The 22311-nt window shown below is 35.4% G+C and overlaps 1 protein-coding gene across 1 annotated transcript in view; it reads left to right on the forward strand.

The window, feature by feature from the left end:
• The window catches only part of LOC145674907 (uncharacterized), a 129940-nt gene that overhangs the window by 35423 nt on the left and 72206 nt on the right, over positions 1-22311 (forward strand). The window contains exons 6-8 of the mRNA XM_081745168.1: positions 554-912; positions 11768-11837; positions 14834-15033. Of these exons, the coding sequence (XP_081601294.1) occupies positions 554-912; positions 11768-11837; positions 14834-15033 (629 nt within the window). The remainder of the gene's footprint in view (positions 1-553; positions 913-11767; positions 11838-14833; positions 15034-22311) is intronic.

Here is a 22311-nt window from a genome sequence, read left to right on the forward strand (position 1 = left end):
GTGCTCACTAATTTCATTTATTCTCGTGCTAGAGCTCACTTATTTTAAACGTGCTCGTACTCTGGCTCCTCCCCTCAACTGAGTCTGGGCTTACTACGCTCCGTTGGAGTTCCTCTCACTTGAGCCTGCGCGCAATAATTTCATTTGAGCTTGGTGTCATTACATTCAATGGAGTTCAAACTCATTACTTTCAATAGGACTCGCGAACGGACTTACTCAAGAACGGACTTACTAACTTCAATTTGCTTCACGGTAGGGCTTACTTCCGATTATTTGCTTAATATTGAAGAAACAGAATGTAAGATATTGCAATTTTTAACTTTAACTTGTGGAACATTGATTATAAGTTGAACCAACGAAGATGGCAGAATAGGCGTGGTGAAGCTATGACGTTTGGCGTCATGATCTTGCAGTAAGGGCTCATCCCGTATTTTATAAGATCCTTGACTTGAACGCACCTCCCAATTAGTATTTTAGATAAAAATAAACTACAGAAACATTCCTGAAGAAGATACGATATATCTAATTCCTTTTTGTTTTATAATAATACTAGGTATTCCATCAAATCGCTCATCGCACAACTAAGGATGAAGAAACTGACGCAGTACCTAAGGACAATCGTGAATCATTGGTAAATTGTGAAGAAAGCAACGAAGCTACAACTGAAACTGCGCAAGCATGTATGGAAGAGACTGTCCATGGAAAGAATGCTCAGTCACCAAAAAAATTATTTGAAACTAGAAGTAATCCTGAATTGCGAAGTAATCCCGATGATATAGAAGTGCTGTCTCCAATAAGAAAATGGGTCTCAGAAAAGGAGCTCAACAAAATATTCATGCCATGTGAAGACAAGTCCAAACAATCAGAAGTAACTGCAGGTTTATCATCTGTTGGGCAGGATATGTACTCAAGGTAAGATAAATGTGCCATGCGTTACTAAACTTAGGTTATTATTCTTTTTAATTCTTTATTTCTATTTACGTCAAAAATACGGTAAATAATTTTATTAGAAACAGAATAATAAGCTTACGTGGAACTTGATCTATTTTCCATTAAAGTACTATCCTTGGCTAGAAATGTACTTATCCCAACGTTGAATCCATGACTGGAAGAATTTCTGGAAGGTTTGGAAGGGCGTTCAGCTGCTCTCTCGTGGCTCGCTCAATGTCAGGTATGGTGTCAAAACTTTTCCTTTAAGCACGGTTTTAATTTTGGGGAAAAGTCAGAAGTCATATGGTGCTATATCTGCAAAGCACAGCGAGTGAGGACAGACATGAAATTTTTTTTGACCAGAAACTCTCGGATCAAAAGCAAGGTGCGGCACGGCGCGTTTTCGTGGTGAAGAAGGAAGCCATTTGACCATTTAATCGGTGGTTGAAATGCTTTTCACGAAACCATACGAAATGTTTAGTTCTTCGGGGAGCTCCCTAATAGTCATTCGCCTGTTTGAACAAACCATTTGTGTAACTTTTTGCAACGTTTTCATATGTTTTTGACATCGAAGAACGTCTCGATCGTTGCTCGTTTTTAACCGACTCCTTGCCACTTCTGAATCGCTGATACCACTTGTAAACAGTCTTCAATTTCGCCATTTCATCATCATCACACTGATTTTGACATTTCGTGAGCTTATTTGGTACTTTTCTGCAGCTTAGAACAAAACTTCATGTTGGCGTGCGAAAGACAGTCTTAACATGTGCGCACTCTTCTGCCTCTGGAAGCCAACCAACATATCATAAGTCGTTCAAACTCTACTTTGCTGACTGTACCAAAGGTTTATGCTACTGTGCTTACTAGTTGAAATGGATACATCGATAGATGACACTATACAACCACATTCACCGTACTTTTTGATCACACCTTGTATAGTATCTCTGCGTTTTCACACAAATACGAACTTATACTGTATACCATCACCCTTCGTGATATAACAAAATAAGTTAGAAAAATATTAGCTGGTAATAGTAAAAGAATGAAGCTGTGGATTGCTCACTTAAACAGGAATACCCTTTCTCACTTTCCAAACTTCAGATCTATGGTGGAAAAGGTAAATTGTGTTGGTTGTGATCTTTGAACATTTTCAAAGCATTTGGAAATTCTTATTCTTGAGTTTCGGAACAGATTTGCCCATTTGTAGCACTTGAACCAGTGGTTCTGTTCATCAATAATCCATTTGTCTCTGTTGATGTTATTGATCTTGGTAGTAGGATATGTGAAGTGTTTGGAAATTATAATCTTGAAGATTTATAACTTGAAATCCTAACTATTCAAGAAGATATAGTTTTGAAATCTTCCTATGCAACTTGTACTAATATATGGATTCTAACGGAGAGTAAAATACCCCCTTCTGAGCAGTGTTGCTAAAAAAATTTATTCCTGCTTTGGCTCAACTTATCTTTGCGAAGTCGCATTTTCTGCCATGAACATGATCAAAAATAAGTACCGAACCTCCCTGACACCCTCTCACCTGGATGACGCAATAAGAGCAGCCTATTCCAGCTATACACCTGATATCAGATTTCCTTCAACTGGCAGCAAACGTGCAGTGTCAGTCTTCTCACTAGGTATGTGTCAATTTTCAAAATAATAATAATAATAATAGTGATGATGATAATATTAATAACAAATAAATAATACGTAGTTGTTGTACTAGTAGCAGTAGACTTATTTCTATAGTAGTTTTGTATTTTTTCTAAAGGCGCCCGCACGTCGGAAAACAGGAGCCAGTTGCGCCCGATAAGGTGAAAAAGTTGGACAGCGCTGTAGCTATGACATTATAGTTGAGAACACGCTCGGAGTTTTTGTGTTGGAAAAGCTACTTCAAGAACGATGATTCTGTGATTGTTGCACAGCGGGAATTTCTCGGTCGTCGTTGCCCGGCATGGGATAGGTCTCAACAAGAAAATCATATTATTATGAATACACAATTTCCAGCAGATTATTCAGGGTTAAAACGAAATTCTATAAGTAGAATATGTTTAACAGCGGAACGTTGTTGCAATCAGGAGGTAGGCTGCTTCACTAAAATGTTCGTAGGTTTAAGAAAATTTCCCTCGACTGACACAAAATAATCCCCTTTCTTGTAAAATTTTCCCTACTTTGTTGAGTATCAAAATTTATATGAGAAAAAATATGATAAGATTAATTTAACTATATTAAAGGAAGTGCCAACCACAGTTGTTACATTCATTTGATTTTTTTCTTCTATTTTTTGCTTTTTCTTTCACTTACTTTTAACAACGGGGTGCGATGGCTCAGTGGTAAAGCGTTCACCTCTGGTGTGTGGGGTCCCTGGTTTAATCCCAACTCGGACTAAGTGGACTTCGTGGTGGACAAACATAGTGTTCGTGAATTTTTATGGGGTTCTGCCATTTCCTCCCACTCTTTCCATTTCACAATTGCATTAATTTCTCATCATCACAGTCTCGTTTAGCCTAGCCGGCATAAACGTGGGACGTAAAACTGAAAGATCGTTAGTTCTAACAAAAAAAAAAAAAAATAGACCCAGCTAACAATGGATTAAATTATGATACTTTGAACACACACACGAATCATACACAAACTATTGCTATTCTGTTGGTTTATTTATGAAGAATAAAAAAAAAAAAAAAATTAAACATTGATATTGGTCAATCAGCCAGCTAGAGAATTTCCCTGCATTTTTCACGTTTTATTGAAAAAGTCCCTCTTTCCCTTTTTGCTAAATTTACCTGCGAAATTTCCTTAGATTAGGAAAATTTCCCTCAAACTACGAACACTGCAGTATTCTCGAGTGTCTGAACGTTGCGACGTCTACCTGAATATTTCCGTGTAGATGCTGAATCAGTCTGTTGGAAATTGCGTACCGATAACAGTATGGTTTTCTTGCTGAAAATTCTCTTCACCAACTACAACGGAGAAATTGCCACTGTGCATTCATAACTACAAACTCGTTTCCATTTTAAAATTTTTACACCAAGTAAACATGATGATATCGAAAATGGCACTCAGCTTGGCAGAATGCTTGAAATGAACTTTTTCTCATCCCAAAGGCATATATAAGTGCAAAATGTTTGCAGACAAAATGTATTCAAAGTGTATTCAACGTAAGAACCACACCAGAGATAAACAAAACAGTTTGTATCACTCCGCGTCAAGCACGTGCTTCACGGCGAGATTTCTGCTTCGGTCAGCTGTTCTTTTTCCGTGCGTTCCTCGATCTCTAAAGCAAGATATATCTCGGTTATAGAGCAAGCATGGCTAGAAGGTAATTTCGGGGGAGGGATGTCCGAGATTCCTCCCCCGGAAAATTTTTGGGCGAAAAACGTGATTTTTGGCTTAACTTTAATAACTTTTCCAAATTTCCGGGGGGTGGTGGTGTGGCGGAACCAACTCCTGACTACGCTACTGAATGAAATTAAGTAATAGCGCTAAGTAAATGTTCTTAACAACTTAAAGAAATAAACGATAAAATAATTATGAATTACTCACGTTAATCTGAGGTTTCTTCTCAATCACTCAACGCAGTAACTTGCAGGTCTTCATCAGAAGATTCATCAGATTCGTTGTTTATGTTAATTACAAGGCGATCCACCAAGGTGTCCTAAAGTCCGTCCAGATTCCACATTTTCTCTTCTTCCTTCAGCACATGACGAATATTGTTTTTCCACATATCTGGTGTCACTTGAGTCAAGGCAGTTTCAAGCAGCAGCCGAACGTCACTTAACTTAAACGTGGTATTGTTTCTGGCTACAAAACCCTTAACAAACGCCCACACAGTTTCTATCGGTTTCAAATTGCTGTGGTAGGGGGGAAGTCTCTCAATCATTCTCCCAGTCTGTTTTGCGATGCTGTCTACTACATATAGGTTTTCGTTGTTGAGAGCAGTGCTTTGCACTTTATTCAGCACTTCCACTTTAACATCGGACATATTCTGCCGTTAATTTCACTATGTCATTCACTAACACAGTAGGATTGTTTTCCAGCAGTTTATTGAACACGTTAAAAACAATCCGTTTTTCCCCGCTCTTCAATGGTTTTCCTTTTGGATGTTTCATAACTTGACACTGAACAGAAGCACTACATGTAGCCTCCATGTTTTCAAATTGTAAGGTGACTGTTGGGGGCGGGACTTAAAATGACTGTTGCAATCTCTGCGTTTCTTAAGGACAGCCATTACACTTTTTTAAAAACTTTTTTTTTATTATGGTTGTTAAGAGCAATTCAAAATATATTAAATTTGTACCGAAACATATTATATAAATGTTTATTCTCTACTACATTTACTATCTACCTCTCTCTCTCTCAAGTGTTTAACATTTGTTGTTATTGATACTTATCGGTTTGCATGTTAGCAACACTGTGACGATTGTTTTTTCTCGATAACAGAAGGTAAAAATCACAGAATATGGCATATATTTTGTCAGTAATTTGTAGTAGTATATTTTGCTCCGTGAATTAATATTTTTTCGTCTCGTATAACAAATGTGTGAAGTTAATTATACGAAACAATGTGAAAAAATAGTTCCTGTCTTTAACCAATTACAAATAAGCAACTATGTCAATCACGGAACTATATTTGTAACTCCAGCCAATTACATTTCATTGTAGTACGACATTTGTTTATCCCAGGTGTGTTTCTTACATTGAATACACTTTAGTTATGTTATGTCCTTGTTTGTGGTTTCGTACTGATTATCACGCTGCAGAAAACAAGATAATTTCTTACTACTTATCTATAAAAGTTTAGTTTCTGTTGTCATTATATATATATATATATATATATATATATATATATATATATATATATATATATATATATATATATATATATATATATTTTCTGAGGAGAGTATATACTTATTAATTAGAATTAAAATAAATCGTAACAGTTTCAATAAGTTAATGTTATCTACATCAGACGTTAACTGGTAGAAAACGTCTGATGAAGATAACGTTAACTTATTGGAACAGTTACGATTTATTTTTATTTTAATAAAGAAGTATACTCTCGTCAGAAAATTATTAAGTATCAGCGGCGTAGCGTAAGGGAACGCCGGTATGCCCGGCATCCCCTGTTAATAACAAAAAATACGTATTTCATTGTATGTAAATTGTTTACTTGTAATTATCACAATTATTTCCACTGCAATCTTCTGGATGTGCTCTCTCGCCTTACTTTGACAAGCGGAACCTACGCATGCGCGTCACTCAGATACACATTTTCTGTCTTTCCTCTTGTCGTATGCTATGTTCCTCGGGCATCCAGGCCTACTGCAAGCAACGGGGTTTTCGTCTGCTTTCTGTCGAATGCGCATGCGCAACTACTTGCTTTCCACTCCTCTACACCCCTTGCAACTCAACATTTTGCTTTAGATAAACGCTGGCGTATTGAAGTATTTCCAACTCTATATATCTTGAACTAAGTTATAGTTTCTGTACAGAACGTACGAGCGCTAACATCAAGGAGATTAAACAAAACAGAAATGGTTACTTCAATGCCTTTTTGAAGTATGCCGGCTATGTAAATAATAGTATAAAAGTAGTTATGCTTTATCGTAATTAAATACCTCGTAATTTAATCGTAATTAAAGGTAAACTATTAATCTTTATCATAAATACATAATATGTCCAGTGGCGTGGCCAGAAACTCTTTGAGGGAGCTCACAGACACGAGTATCACAGTCACCGATCTGGTAGACCAAGAGAGCCAGCATTCCCCGCCCCTCGCAAAGATTGCTTGGGCCCTTCAGTCATTGGCACATATCCCGGGGAGATGAAGGGGACATGTCCTCTCCATCCGATTTGAAATTGTGATGATTTGTATCCGAATGCCACAAAGGAAAGTGAGATGAAATTGAGGTCCCTTGACTTGTTTCATTTTAAAAAAAGAATCGTATTCTTTAATATTTCATTGTCATTAATTATTGTTAATCTATTTTCAACTATTTGTTTAATTCCTGTAACGATTCCTATAATGCTACTGAGATCATCATCATTTTGCTCAAATAAGAGTATTGTTGCACCATACATAGTTGATTTTTTTCATGGTTTTGGGGAAGTCATTATTTATATTATTACAAAACAAGTGTCCTAAAATTTTAATGTATATCATTGTGGATGCGTAAATAGAAACATATCAATTATAAATATGCATGTATTCAGATTTCAGAATGTGTTCACGGTACTGATTTGTAATACTGATACGTATCACAATTTCATCTACATCGCCTGGTATATAATATACAACAGGTTCACCTCAGAAATCAGATTCATCTACCGTAATATGAGGAGTCTCATCTCTCCTTCCCCAGAATAAGTCTCAAATATGCTCTCCTCCCTCAAATCTGCCCTCCTCCCAATGTTGAAGATAACTCTGCTCTTCTGATCCTCCACAGCATTGTTTTTCATGTTCATGAATAGTTTGAACATCGCTTTAAAAAAATGGAAACAGTCTTACCCGTTCCCCGAATGTTGAAAACAGATTTGCGCCCCTGCCTTCAGTATCTGGATATCTGACAACGAAATACATACACAGAAACAGGCCCCCAGAGTTGGTTTAAGTGCTTTCTATTTGCATCTTCAAATGATATACGTATACACTCAGGACCATATTCACGATTGGGGGACTGAGTTCGGACCCAAGATGACAAATTTGTAGGGGCGACTTTTTCAAGAGCGAGATTGAAGTATGGTATGGGGAGAAAGAAGCTGCCCATGGGAACTATGCTGGAAACAATGTTTATACAACAGTTTTCTCGTCACAACGGTAGTGGCAAGAAGAAGCTGAGACAATTGCTTATTGGCTTCTAACGTAATCCACGCACTTGCTTCTGTATGCCCCACTAGGCCACCAATTAGGGGGCCTCCCTTCTAATTTTTTTTATAACCCTATGTTTCCCATCGGTATAGCAATGTATTGCTAATTTTAGTAGTATTGTATCGCACAAGTGACTAACTTTGGCATCCCCATTTCGGAATACCACGCTACGCTACTGTTAAGTATATATACATATTACAGTACCTTGACAATAATCAGATTTTAGTACAACGTATATATATATATATATATATATATATATATATATATATATATATATATATATATATATATATATATATATATATATATAATTTTTTGATCAATTTCACTTCAATGAAATAAAAAAATGTTTAGAAAAGCTCATGAAAGTTAAAAGTTCACAAAGGAAAAACATTATTTAACCGTTTAATCGAGCTTATAGAGATAATCGGCAATGTTAAATTATTTGTTCATCTCAACGGAAACTGCAAATTAAATGACATTGAAGGTTAAAATTATTCTCGGTTAGACGGCAGGACGCAGCCTATCAGAAAACAAAGCGGGATTCTGGAGATTTCACACGAAATATAGGCTGCAGGGCGAATTCAATGCTGAACTCATTCAAGCTTGGGCTAATTCAAATAAGTAAAAGGAAAACGAATATATACAAAGTAGTTCCAATTAATAGTGCTTGATTTGTTCACAGCACAGAAGTCGCTACATTTGTAAATAAGTAACAAATCGTCATTTAAAAATCACAAAAAAAGTCGCTAATCGGAAATATTATTTTTAGTCGCTATACTGGAAGTCGAATCTCCTAGATTTAGCGATATTTCTCCCGAATTGGCAACACTGCTTTTTCAACAACATATTATGCAAAATATACCACCATATTAAGATTTATAAAGAAAAGCTCACAGTGTCCTCAAATGTCTTATGCGTCGGTGCTTGAGCTCTCCGCTTCCCCTCTCCCTCATAATAAAATTCCGTGTATACTATCACAAATAAAAGAAAATAATTCATTAAGAGACCTAATCACCGAGAAATTAAAATACCGCTAATTTTACAGTAATTATGTGATATCTTCAAATAGATAAAATATAATGAAAATGTGGAACAAGAACTCGCTAGACAATACTATTTTGCATGAGATACTGTTATCACGAGTCACCTAGTAGCTTTCCGATTTCAATCATTTAGAAACGCGAAAATAAATGCCGATTTTCTAAATGACTGGAAATCGAAAGGAGACAAGTGAGTCATGATAACGGTACCCCATGTAAAATAATATTGTCTAGGGAGCTCTTGTTCCACTTTTCGGTTATCTTTTATCTGCTTTAAGATATCACATAATTACTGCAAAATTAGCGGTATTTTAATTTCGGCGTGATAGGGCATCGCAGCAAAAGAGGGGGAGGGGGTTTGGACTTGCGTTACGAAGTGTGAAAAGGGGGAGGAAGGGGTTTACGTCCTCGTTACACAACGCATATTTTTTTGCTGTAATTTTTATTTTTATTCTCAAGTGTATATGCAATCTTTTAAACAAATAATTTTATTGAATCCTTTTCTTTTTTTATAAATATTTCTATTATTTCGAGAATTGCGAACATATAGCCTATATAAATTGAATCATGCAGGAGGGATTCGAAGACGCTATTAGATACCAGCATAACTGGTGACGAACAATTCGTGTATTACATTACAATATGATTCCGTTTTTGGTTATGGCAGCATTGCATTTACGGCACACGCTTTTCTGGAGGTAGTTGTTAGTGATCGTAACCGTCGCTTGAAAATGTCCTCGAGTTCCCACTTGTGTCGCTATTTCTGAGAATATTATTTAAAACTTTAGGTTTGAATCAGTACCCCACTCTTTTCTTGTAAAAGGTTTCGCATGTGAAACAGAAGAAAATCTTTTTCGTGAAATACTTTCCGCGACGGAACGATCCACGATTTGGACCAAAATAAGATATGAGAAACCTAATTCGTCGGATATTCATCTCGTACTATTTTCTTTTATAATTAATTTTGGATTTGAATATGACAGGTAAAATCGAGTTTATTTGGATTCTGGTCCTGATTTAGGACAAGGACAATTTAAAACGGGGTAAACTGAAGTCCAAAGTCCAAAGAAAATACTCGAAAGACTGTTCTCAAAGATGTCTCTGCTCCTTCACGTGTGCAGTCACTTCAAATATGTGGTCGACGAGGAAGAGAATTTCCTTGCATTGACGACACTGGCGAACTTCAAATATTCGAAGCATCCTGGATCTTGGAAAATAAGGCCGATGTCAGTTATTTAGATCCTATTTCATCTGTATTTTTCGGCAGTATTTTCTCTTTACCAATCATCGATAACCTTAAAGGATGGGTGTGATTTCCTTGGGATGACAACAGTATGGAAGTTTGAAGAATTAAAACTGGTTAATTAAAAACCTTATAGAGTTAAAATATTATTACGGTACTACCATTTTCTAATACTTTGAATTGTTGGCAAAAGATACTCAAATATATTCAGAATGTAAGCATTTTGTAATAAAAAGTTCAGAATACAAGCATTAAACAGTTTTTTGTTTAACAACCCACAAAATAAGCAAAATTGGTGAAAAAAACAAAAATCAAAAAGTGTTACGTAACAAATGGAAGAGGGGTTCTGCCTTGCGTTACAAAGTGTGACAAGGGGGAGGGAGGGGTTAAAAATTGTTCAAAAATAGAGTACGTAATATGTGGACGATCCCTTAGTTCAACATGATGGATCGGTTTGTTTCGGTTGCCTGTCACAAGGAGACTCTTACTGAAATGAAAATAAAATTTGCATTCAGATGTGATAGATGCCAGTGAAACCATTTAAAAAATGAAAAGGTGAAAGATTGAGAATTATTATAACTGTAATTGAAAACAACATATACAAGTCTGAATATTAATAGTCGATACTAATACAAATAACAATTTGTGAGTGCTAATAGATACTCAGATTGTCATACAGTTACCATAGAATGCAATAGTGAACGTTAGGATCAGAATAAGTGTTAGTCAGAATCCAGAATAAACGCTGAACGTGGGGATGATGCTTTGGTTAAAAGTTTGTCTTTATATACTCGTCGTTGTTCTTGTTTTCCCAACTATTTTTGTTTTTCGGGAAGTTTTTGACACTGTACACTTGAGTCTAACATTTCCTAATAAACATTGTTCTTACGTTGACAAAATATAAGATGTTTTTACAACCAAATTTAAAACAAGGTGTTGAGTAATGTACCATGTTAACATAAGGAAAGTGTTTGTCCGTTTTGACATACTTGTTGTTTTCGTCACTTAAAGATGACCAATCACTGCAAAATTAAAATCCAGCTAATTCTACAGTAATTATGTGATATCTTCAAATAGATACAAGATAATCGAAATGTGGAACAAGAACTGTCTAGACAATATTTTGCGTGAGGTACCGTTATACAGAGTCACCTAGTAGCTTTTCGTTTGTAGCCATTTAGGAACGCGAAAATAAATGGCGTTTTTCTAAATGGCTGGAAATCGAAAGCAGATAAGTGAGTCATGATAACGGTGTCTCATGTAAAATAATATTGTCTAGCGCGATTTTGTTCCACTTCTCGATTATCTTTTGTCTATTTGAAGATATCACTTAATTACTCTAAAATTAGTGGCATTTTAATTTCGCGGTGATGGAGCCTTGTAAGCTATTTTGATTATCCTCAGCTACCTGTCTGTTAACATTAAAAGTGTTCAGCATTTCCATTCTCCGTTTTGCACGTAAAATATTCGCATAATGCATATTATTATATGCGTGTATTTCACCTTCCCATTATTTCATGTTAATAAAAAGAACTTTATGCACTTATCATATGATAATTCACGTAGTGTATAATAATACCCAGTGATTCTCTTCATTATTTATGCTAGTGATATGCGCTTTGTTATCTATTATATCATGCCAGAACTAATGCTTGAAACAACCAACTTTTGTTTTTCCAGTTCTTCCTTAAGAGAAAATTGGACACCATGGTCTTTATATAGCAAACTAACCAGTGGGGAAGAAAGTAATGTAAGTATTATATTCATCTCCCTAAGTTTGTATTTGTATTTAAACCTAAAACTTCATTACAACAGAAACAATCTTCGCAACTTAATTTTTGTTTCAATTCTTATTTGGGCAAAGTTAATTTATTGCTAATTGTTGTTCTTTTTAAACTAAAACCTTATTTATTTTTTTTTTTTTAAAGAAGCTTTACTCCACGGCCTTTTTGTTTGGGTAATTTGTAGCTCTTTTGAACATTTCAACTGCAATGAAGAAATAACAGTACATTACGTTTTTCTTTCTCCAATATAACAGAAAAAACATTTAACTCCTGCATCCTCAAGAAAAAAAAAGATCCATTCAGTTCAATGATCAAGGATAGTAGATCACTCGATAGGAAAGAAACAGATAAGTCAGTGGATGCAATGGGTTTAACGAATTATTTGCAGAACTAGTAGAGCAATATTCTACGATAGAAATGTTTTATCGAAATTTTATTAGTGTTAGCAATAACTAACTAACTCTATGGCCTATGGAACCCGGAGGTTCAAAGTTCTCCATTGATTTCTGTCCGTAGTCAATTGGATTCAGCTTCTACTTTGTATTTCTATTTCTACGAGATCTATCTTAATATTGCTCTCCCATCTGCGCGTAGGTCTTCCTAATGGTCGTATTCCGATGTTGAACAAGATCTTGCGCAAGATTCGAGTTAGTCTAGAACTAAGTTTGAGCTTTCTTTATTTCTCTGTTTTTATTTATATATCTCAATGCTTTTCATAGAGCTATACTCTTCATTTATCAATGCGCAAATAACAGGTATTCATATGATAAATTACAGTAGAAAGAAATAATACTAGAAATGCAAGAAATAAAACAAATAAAAATAAAAATAATACAAATGATGTGTGAACTCATAAAAATAATTGACGACGCAATGATGAATATACAAGAATAACTTCAAATTTAACACAAGAATACCACAATTTAATGCAAGAATAAAATAATGTTGTAATGTGCAAAGTACATGATTGTATATACATTAAATACTTCAAATTGAGGATTGCATCTAAAAATAAAATAACTCACAAATAATCTGAATCAAGTAATATTATACTTTTAATAATTGAAAATTATAGATACATATTGAACATAAGGCAAAGAAAAACGAATCTTTAGCCCTTTAGGAATTGACTGATCGTGAAGATTACATAATCTGTTTACTGGAGAATGTTGAACAGTACTTCATCTGTTTATAAAAAAATGGTGTTTGCAAAAAGTCTTGAGCATCAACATAATAGCAAAATCGTTTAAAATTATTTCGAGCAAACAATCTACGAGTAAGTAATATAGAAAAAGAAAATTTCCGCAACATAGCAGAATATGATATCGTATTTATATTAGCGGATCTATTGTGCTTTCTAAGTACAAATAACAAATAAATTTATATTAAATACGTTCTATGTCGTCAATGTAAATTTGAAAATAAGGGATCCAAATTTCACAAACATATTCTAATTTACTGTGTAAAGCTGTGTAATATAATATTTTGATTGCATAAATGTTAGTCATACGTTTCGTTGTTCTTATTCAGGAAGAACAACCTCTATTCAGAAAGTTCGGTGAATGTGTCTATATTTCGAATGGATTGTTGAGTTATTACAAACAGCAGTTACTGTCCTTCGAAGACATCCCCGTTGATGGCAATCCCCGACTCGTGACGTAGTCGTCTGTAGGGATGACCTTTAGCTGGGCCTTAACATTACGTTCGATGTGCGATATGTGCATAAACTTCTGGCCCTTCAGGACTGATTTAAATTTTTAGAACAAGAAAAAGTCCGGGGAAAACAATTTTGGGGAAGGGTAAGTGATTAAGTGACACAACTCACCTGTTGGCCAGGAACTGCTGCATCAGAAAGGCAGTATGTGGTAGGGAATTGTCATGAAGCAGGGCCAAATCTGCTTCCTTGGCGTATTGGGAGCGTACCCGCTTGATTCATTGAAGCAGACGTTTCAGTATTTGCAAACATGTAACAGCATTTAACGTGATGCCCTCATGGAGGAATTATTTATGGAGAGACCCTGAGAGACGAAGAATACCACAAGCATTGTTTTGTTACAGAATCTCTCACTTCTGACCTTAAGACTTTTATATGATTCTGAAATTAAGTATTTCAAATATAGATTAAATGTTAGTTTCTGATCAAATGTAATACCCAAATTACCAATAAAATCCTTCATATCCAGCTGAGTTCCATTGATGCCATAATCATATTTTATAAATCAATTTTTCTTAGGGAAAGCCATGACAGAACATTTATTGACATTAAACGATAAATTGTTAATTATACTCTACTGATAGCATGAGTCAAGATAGTTGATTAGAATCAGCAATATGAATTAACTAACCTTCTTGTAAATTTTTACATTATCAGCATAAAGTAATCACTGAATACTTGACAGTAGGCATGTTGTTTACGAACAGTAATAATAATATAAAAGGCCTAAGTTAGATCCTTGAGGGACGTCGCATGATGTAATATAATGAGAAGACGGTTTACGATTTAAAATAACTGTTTATTTCCGACTGAGTAAATATGAAGATTAAACGCAGACTAAACTCTTTAATGTAGCGGCTAGGCGAAACGTGTGAGGAATAAAAGGAACTGTCCATTTTTGGACATACATAATACTAAATTAAAAAGTCACTGCCTCAAATGAAGAATTAGATTCTTATCTACAAGACTATCCAAATCCTTAATGGGAGAAGACAGTAAAATATACCTAACAATGTTGGAAAAATGTTATTAGGAACGATAGGGATATAAAGTTATAATTTTCTAAAGTTCTTGCTTGATTTGTGATACATAATTTCCAAATTTCGTTAGTAGGAAAGAATATAATTTGTAACACGGAAAAATAAAATACTTGCAGATATATCAAACTGCTTAAACAATTGGAAGAAATATATTAAATATAAGAGACACAAGAAGGAGTATACTTATTGTTTTTAATTTTTCTTATAGATAAATGAAAATATTGATAGCACTTCGACGTCGGAAGCAGACAGTATTAACAAGTCAGATTATTCACTGTTATGTGTTGGCGGAGAGGAGACTGTAAATAAAAAACACTCTCAACATCAAGAAAAACGAAGTGAGTCAGAGGTAGATGTTACAAACGAAAAGTATGAAGAATGTACGCATTCAACAGGTGTTAGGTCAAGGTAAGGCTTCTAAGGTAAGGGTTCCTCAAGTAATCAAAAGTAGCATATATTTTCTCGAATACTTAATATTTATTAACCATATATTTTAGTGGCTAGAAAACATAGCATTTCGCTATATTACCCGAAATTTGTATCTATTAAGAACGAGTTGATTAATTTTTACACTCACGCTAAGAAAAGTCATATTGCAAGGACATTTAAAAAAAGTTAAACTAAATTTTAAAGGATCATTATAAGTGCTTTATTCATTACACACTTTATTTCTCCTAGTAGCCTGTGCCTCCTTACTCGCTCTTTAAGATTCGCCAGGAGGAAGCTGGGCGCCCCCAGGTTGGGATCCACTACTTTCCATCGTGGCATTCTGACTGTCTGTTAGAAATTTGCATTGTGACACGTATCAGTAAACTGGATCTTTCTATTTCTACTGCGCATACACCAGTGAATTTCCATGAAAGACCATAAATAATTCTCATAATTTACATAATATTTATAAACAAATACGTAATAAAATCTATATCAGTAAATCTATAAAATCTTCTCTCTATAAAATCTATAAAATCTCTTTCATTTCTCCACGTAGATGGATGCTACGAGGAAAAACAATAGAGAAGTAATCTCTTTTTTCAGTTATGGTTGAAATTTTTAAGAAATTATCAGCTTTCTCCGAACACTTTTATTTATTTAAATAAATGTGTAATATAACAATCAGTACGTGTAACTATGTATTAGTGGTTTGCTGATTCTTCCACTCATTACACATGGTTCATAAAATTTGTCACAGATTCTTTTGAAGTACATTTGTCATTTGTCAATTTCCTTATATAATTTTCTTTTCTTTTGTATTTCTCATGTTTCCTTTTACTTTGTTTTTTATCACTTTCACCTCTTTCTCTCTTTTTAAAGTTGAGCATGAAAGATGAGAAAAGAAATGAGGTGAACCTCATTCTATCACTCTCTCTTGCATGAAATTTGTGGTTTGTAGTCATGTGTTCTGCGCATTTCTTGCTCCAAACAAAGTATGTAGAGGAACCAAGCTGAGGTTTATCCTGACGCAATTAGTGGCACTAAGACGTTAGGTTGGTTGCCTAGGTTAATAGGCGTACTTTCACAATGAACTTAAACGCTGATGTTGAGTTTTTTTTTTTTTTTTTTTTTTTTATCGAACTGTACAAGCAAATGAAGACTAGTTTGAAATGCAAATGGTTCTGGAGAATCCACATTCTCGTTCTTTGGATTCGTAGTTCTCTAGAGGGGGGCGCGGTGGCTCAGTGGTGGTAGAGCGTTCACCTCTGGTGCTTGGGTCCTTGATTCGATTCCAGCTCGCGCCGTGTGGACTTTGTGGTGGACAAACACTGTGCTCGTGGGGTTTTCTCGGGGTTCTCCCGTTTCCTCCCACTTTCTTCATTCCACCATTTCACTCATCTCTCATCATCACCGTCTCCTTTAGCCTAACCAGTATAACCATGGGACGTAAAACTTAAAGATTTATTATTATTATTATTATTATTATTATTATTATTATTATTATTATTATTATTATTATTATTATTATTATTATTATTATTATTATTATTATTATTAGTTTTCTAGGAGCAGTTTTAGTTCATTTACATGGGTCGGAAACATAACTTTCTGAAACAGCTTTTCCGAAGTTTGGAGTCGTTTTAGTTTCTAGCGACGATAGCAGAAAGTATAGTGATAATCAAAAATGTTGAATTTAAGATTTCAACAGAATTACACACTTCTTGGTCCCTACATGCCGAAAGTAGGTTTGTCTGATGTCAGTTCGTCTGTTTCTTTGTCCGTATGTTCAGACGTATGTTTGTACTCTCACATAGAAACCATATCGTTCAACGATTTTGAACCAAGGTAACACAACAGTTTTACGAGACTATCTGTAGGAAGCGAGGTTCAAAGTTTGTTCCTATACTCTCAAAAGTAAGGATAGTTTACTGAAAATCAAAATTTGCTGTTTTCTGAAAATTGACTCAAAATTTTCTTTATATTTGATAAATCAATGTGTAGCATTAACAAGGCTACAATATAAGTAGTTTTTTTTTTCTTTTAGGAAGAAACCAGAAGGTGTAGTTTCCTGTTGAAAGTAACGTCTTTTGGAACGAAAGGTATTTTCGAAAATGACTCATCCGATTTTGTTCATTTTTCAGAAATAACTATCTTATCATCAACATTAGAATGCACCGTTTCTAATTTTTCCTAAAAAAAAGTCCACAAGAAGTTATTTGTTTTCGGGGGGTAAAGTTTTTTTCGGGCGATTTTCGAGAAACATTCCAGGTATATATATATATATATACATATATATATATATATATATATATATATATAGATTTTCATAAGTGTTCAGTTGAATCTCTTCATATTTCATGTTCCATTAGGAACCCTTAATACGAAAGATAGCGATTCAAGTGAATAATCGAGAACAATTTCTTTTAGTTTTAGGGGTGAGTTTGTTTTTTTCGAAATTTTCCGAAAACGCTTATTACGGTTTTGTTCATGTATCATAAATAAATGATGCAGCATGTCATATTTGCAACATAATTTCGTTTATTTAGTAAATGGGAGCGAGAAGGTTTAATACAGTGATCCGTATATTTTATTAAATTCGTCGTACCATATATTAAATGAATTGTCTTTATATGAGCTCTTATGTAACTTTGTTTGAAGATCACTTTTGCATCAAGGGCACTCCCACGTGCAAGTCTTTATCGTGTCCGGACTAGTGGTGGGCAAAAAACTGTTTTTTCGGCTTTGGGTTTTCTCCAGAAACCGGTTCGGTTTTTCACCGAAAACGGTTTCGGTTTTTTCCAAACCCGGTTCAGTTTTTCAGCGAAAACGGTTTCGGTTTTCTTTAAAACCGGTTCCGTTTTTTCCCCAAAATTTGTTCTATTTCTGACGAGAATCGTGTTTCGTTGTTCTCCGGAAACCAAATCCGTTTTCACAGAAATAGTTTTATGTGCTTTCCAAAACTTTTTACCGAAAACAGTTTCGGTGAAAATCAAATCGGTTTTGAAGAAAACCGAACGTGGTTTCGGTGAAAAACGTCGGTTTTTCGGGTTTCGTTTTTTCTAGTAACCGGTTTCCGGTTTTTATAAAAAAGTTTTGCCCACCCATAACTTCCTAACTCAAGATACATTTGTACACTTTCTCAATAAAACTAGCAAAGAAATGATTGATGTAGCATGAAAATTCCATCTTACACTTTATCTGTACTCTTTCTGTTATAAAGACTAATTCTATAATTTTTTCTAAAAATATAAATGGAAGTATTTCACAATTACTTATCGTCTTTTCACGTGCAGTATAATAGCCGTTCAATATTTAATAGTCGTAGTGGCTTGTAGTAGTGGACATCCCCAAAGCTTTCCCACCCCAACAAAAATTTCTGCATGCGCACCTGTCTTGCACTGATGCTACACAAAGCCTTTTAGTATTCAAATACTTACTTGCAGTTGCCATATGGCTCACTAACTCAGTTTAATATATAGAATATGAGCTATGGGTAAACAATGAACATAAAAAGATCTATTACAATTGAATCAGTTAATACAAAAAGGGCTTGAGTCAAACAAACTTAGTTTTAAGAAAAATAAGAAAAACATTGCAGGTTTGAAACTATAAAATCAAGACGAACCATTTTCTTCGTCTAGTTAAAAATTAAATTAATCGAATTTCTGTATGGGAAAACAATTTTATTTTCATTTTCATGACAAAAAAAAAAAATCTGCTCTGGATTGAAGCCCTTCTTGCATGTAAAGTATAGAAGAAGCCCTGTATGCATGTAATTTTATTTATGAGGGTAATTTAACTTGAACTGGCAACATAGTTGTGAAATGGAATGTAGAGAATCACTCACCTCAAGAAGCTTACAGTTCTTCGATGTAGTCTCCGCCAATCTGTTGAACTCTTTGCCAGATGTCTGATAACCAGGGCCCGGATTTTGTTGACCTAAAATTTTCTAAAAAGTGACCTATAAAATGACACTAAAATTCCTGCAAAATGACCCTAAAATTCACAAAAGTTGACCTTAAAACTTGTAGTTTTTTAAATGTTTATTTCATTAAAACATCGACATTTTAAAAATATCTATTGGATTGTAATTACCATTTGCACTCATTTTTAAATGTTGTGTTTCAGTTACTTGTAGTCAATTGATCATTTGCGTCTTTGGTTTAAAAAAACAATAATATTGCAACTAAACTTTGACCAATTTATATAGCTAAGCATTTCATATTTGAATTACAGATATATAGGCCCATATCCAGTTAAGCAACATATAATCATTTTATAAGCTGTGATACAACAAACTAACTCAGGAACTTTGTAATCGTCAGAAAATTTAGCTCATATTTTATTCAGCATTGTAGTAGATAACTGTAAACATTGTTACGATTTTATTGAATTAGCAGCCTTAATTATATACGGAGCAGCATCTGATACAAAAACAACATGGTCATGCTGGACACCTTCAGGCCAAAGTAGCGATTTATCGAAAAGTCTACATATTTTAAAATGGTTGACAGATTCCAACACTTCACCAGTTAGCAAAAATATTTTGCTAGGTTCGTCGGCTTTCATTACCCCAACAATAATATTGACTATATAGCGTTCCTTCACATCACTAGTATGTCTATAGAAACAAAAGTTTTCTGAGTCCCAAGTTCCTATCTTATTTTTCTTATTGTGTCCTCGTTACATTTTGGCATGTAATTTTTCCTAAAATTCGTTTCGTCTGGAATGGAACGATTTGTATGACGCTCCAGGAAATCCCGCAATTTCACATTCTTGAGTTTCCAAAGAGGAATATTGGAAGATACTAAAACATCACACAACTCTTTTGAAAACTGAGGATTTGCCTTTACTATTCGAAGCACTCTCTACAAGTAACAACTGCGAACACTTGGTTTCAGTTTGTTTGGCCACTTACGAACCCCCAGCCCTCGTCAATCAACTACAGCTTAGTGTTCATTAACTTGTTAGGAACGCACCTTTTCCACCACAAAAAGTTTTTATTTGAACAAAAAGGAAAAAGTTTTTATTTGAACTTGCCTTGTCCTATGTGTAACAGAAAAAATTTGACTTGTCAACAAGATCCGGGTCCTGCTGATAACCGTTATCTGTCAAAGCCCCACTTTGTGAGAGGGTGTTGACAGGGCGTCCTAAGGCACAAACAATGCTGGGAATGTCTCCGAAACGTTTGACCCTGAAAGTTTCTTTCATTTTTGGAAAAAGATCAAAATCGCAGGGGCTCATATCCGGGAAGTATGGCGGGTGCTCCAGTACCTCCTAACCCTATCGTCGTAACAGAGTATGCACTGGATGGGCTGTATGGCATCTGGCATTGTCCTGTAGGAGAATTGGTCCATGCCTCAGGAGGTCTGGACGTTTGCGCCACCGCAATGCTGGTCGCAAATGGTCACTGTGGTATGAAGCATAGTATGTAGCATTGACGGTAACGCCCCGTGGAACTTGATGTGACAGGATAATGCCTTCGTAGTCGTCATCAATTTCACATTTGCTGGCTCTTGCCTAAGCTTTTTTGGTCGTGGTGATTCTGGGTGGCGCCATTCACTCGACCGACGTTTCAATTCAGGCTCGTACGATCTTCCCACGTTTCATCACTTACAATAACGCGGTGCAAGAAGTCATCACCTTCCTCATTGTAACGTTGAAGGTGTAGGCGCGCACATTCCCATCTCTGACACTTTTGAACCTCGGTCAGAGCATGGGGTACCCATCTGGCTGCAATTTTCCGCATGCCAAGATCTTGTGTTAGCATGCGGAACACTGATCCAAAGAAGAAATGTTCAGCTTCTACGCCAATTCACTAGCTACAAGTCCAGCGCCGATCACAGTCAAGCAGTGTCCGTAATCTTGCAAGATGAATTTCGTCCGTAGCTGTTCGCATATGCCCTCCTCCGTGCATTTTGTCTGTTGACTGTCGTCCCGCCTGAAATGCTGCAACCCATCTCGTCATGGCCCGATACAGTAGAGTAGCTTCAGCACAGGCCTCTAGTAATCCTCTGTGAATCGTCCTAACATTTCGCTCTCGTGCCACCTGGAATTTCATAAACACACACTGTTCTGCAAGCGTGAACATTGCGTTAGGGCGGTATTTCACACAACAATCACTTTAACAGTGTCTACTCACCACACACACCGTCATATGGGACGCATATTTTGTTTTTCTGCCCCAGCCTAGCCACAGTCTCATTCTCATTGGCTGATAAGATCACGTTACAATAAACTTTCACTTCCTATTTCGGTGTATCCTTCTTAGGGTAACACCTGATTGAATAAATTTAGTTTTGATGCATATTGTTTGTTGTTGATATCAATGATTTATACATGTAAAGTTTCATAAAATTAGCATTTAAGTATTTAAGTACTGGTATTAGGAAACAATACCAGTATTTCAAAAGTGGCCCCAGCTAGTGCGCCGTTTATTACTAACACATTCATACACGTGTAATACCTTTAGGCAGTGGCGTATTTAGGATTTCGTTTCGGGAGGGGGTACTATGCACAATACATGAATAAGCACTTATATTTCTCCTTTTGGGTGCCGATAAATTTTAATGACTTTTCATATAACAAATTTAGTTCGGGGCGGGGAGAGTTCGGTATCCACCCCCTAAATACTCCACTGGCTTTAGAGAATAAAGAACAAACACATTCAACGGTGAGACGGGGGCCATTGCCCTAAAAAAAATGTTGAAATAGGATAGAACTTACAAATTTTAATCTGCGTAGCGTCCTGAGAACAGAAATAATTTTTTAATATTTCCTGTTCCTATTTGTAGAGAGTAGAATGGTCCATATTCCCCCATAAAATCTCATGGTTCTCCTCTTGGGTCTAACCTAGAAAGAGATGAACGATTGGAACGAAACTTGCAAGATTAATACCTCTTCAGCTTACAATATAAACGAGAGAAAAAAATATTTTCCGTTTGCGAATACAAAGAGGGGACGGGGTGCATGACCCTCAAAAATTGTCCAAACGAGGCAAACTTACAAATTCTAATTCGAATAACGTGCTGAGAGAAGACAATTTTAATTTTTCTCGATTCCTATTTAAAGGAAGCAGAGAGGGCATATTTCTTTATAAAATACTATTGTCCAAATGGGACACAACTTTCAAATTTTAATTGGAGAACGTCCTGAGAACAGACAATTTCAAAAACTTTTTAAGTTTCTTTTTGGAGGGAGTAGAAGGGCAATATTCCTCCATATAACTGTATGCTTTGGATCTGGGGTTTATCC

The sequence above is a fragment of the Thermobia domestica genome, chromosome 18 (assembly GCF_964235325.1).
Source record: "Thermobia domestica chromosome 18, izTheDome1.hap1.1, whole genome shotgun sequence".
In the NCBI taxonomy this organism is placed as follows: domain Eukaryota; kingdom Metazoa; phylum Arthropoda; class Insecta; order Zygentoma; family Lepismatidae; genus Thermobia; species Thermobia domestica.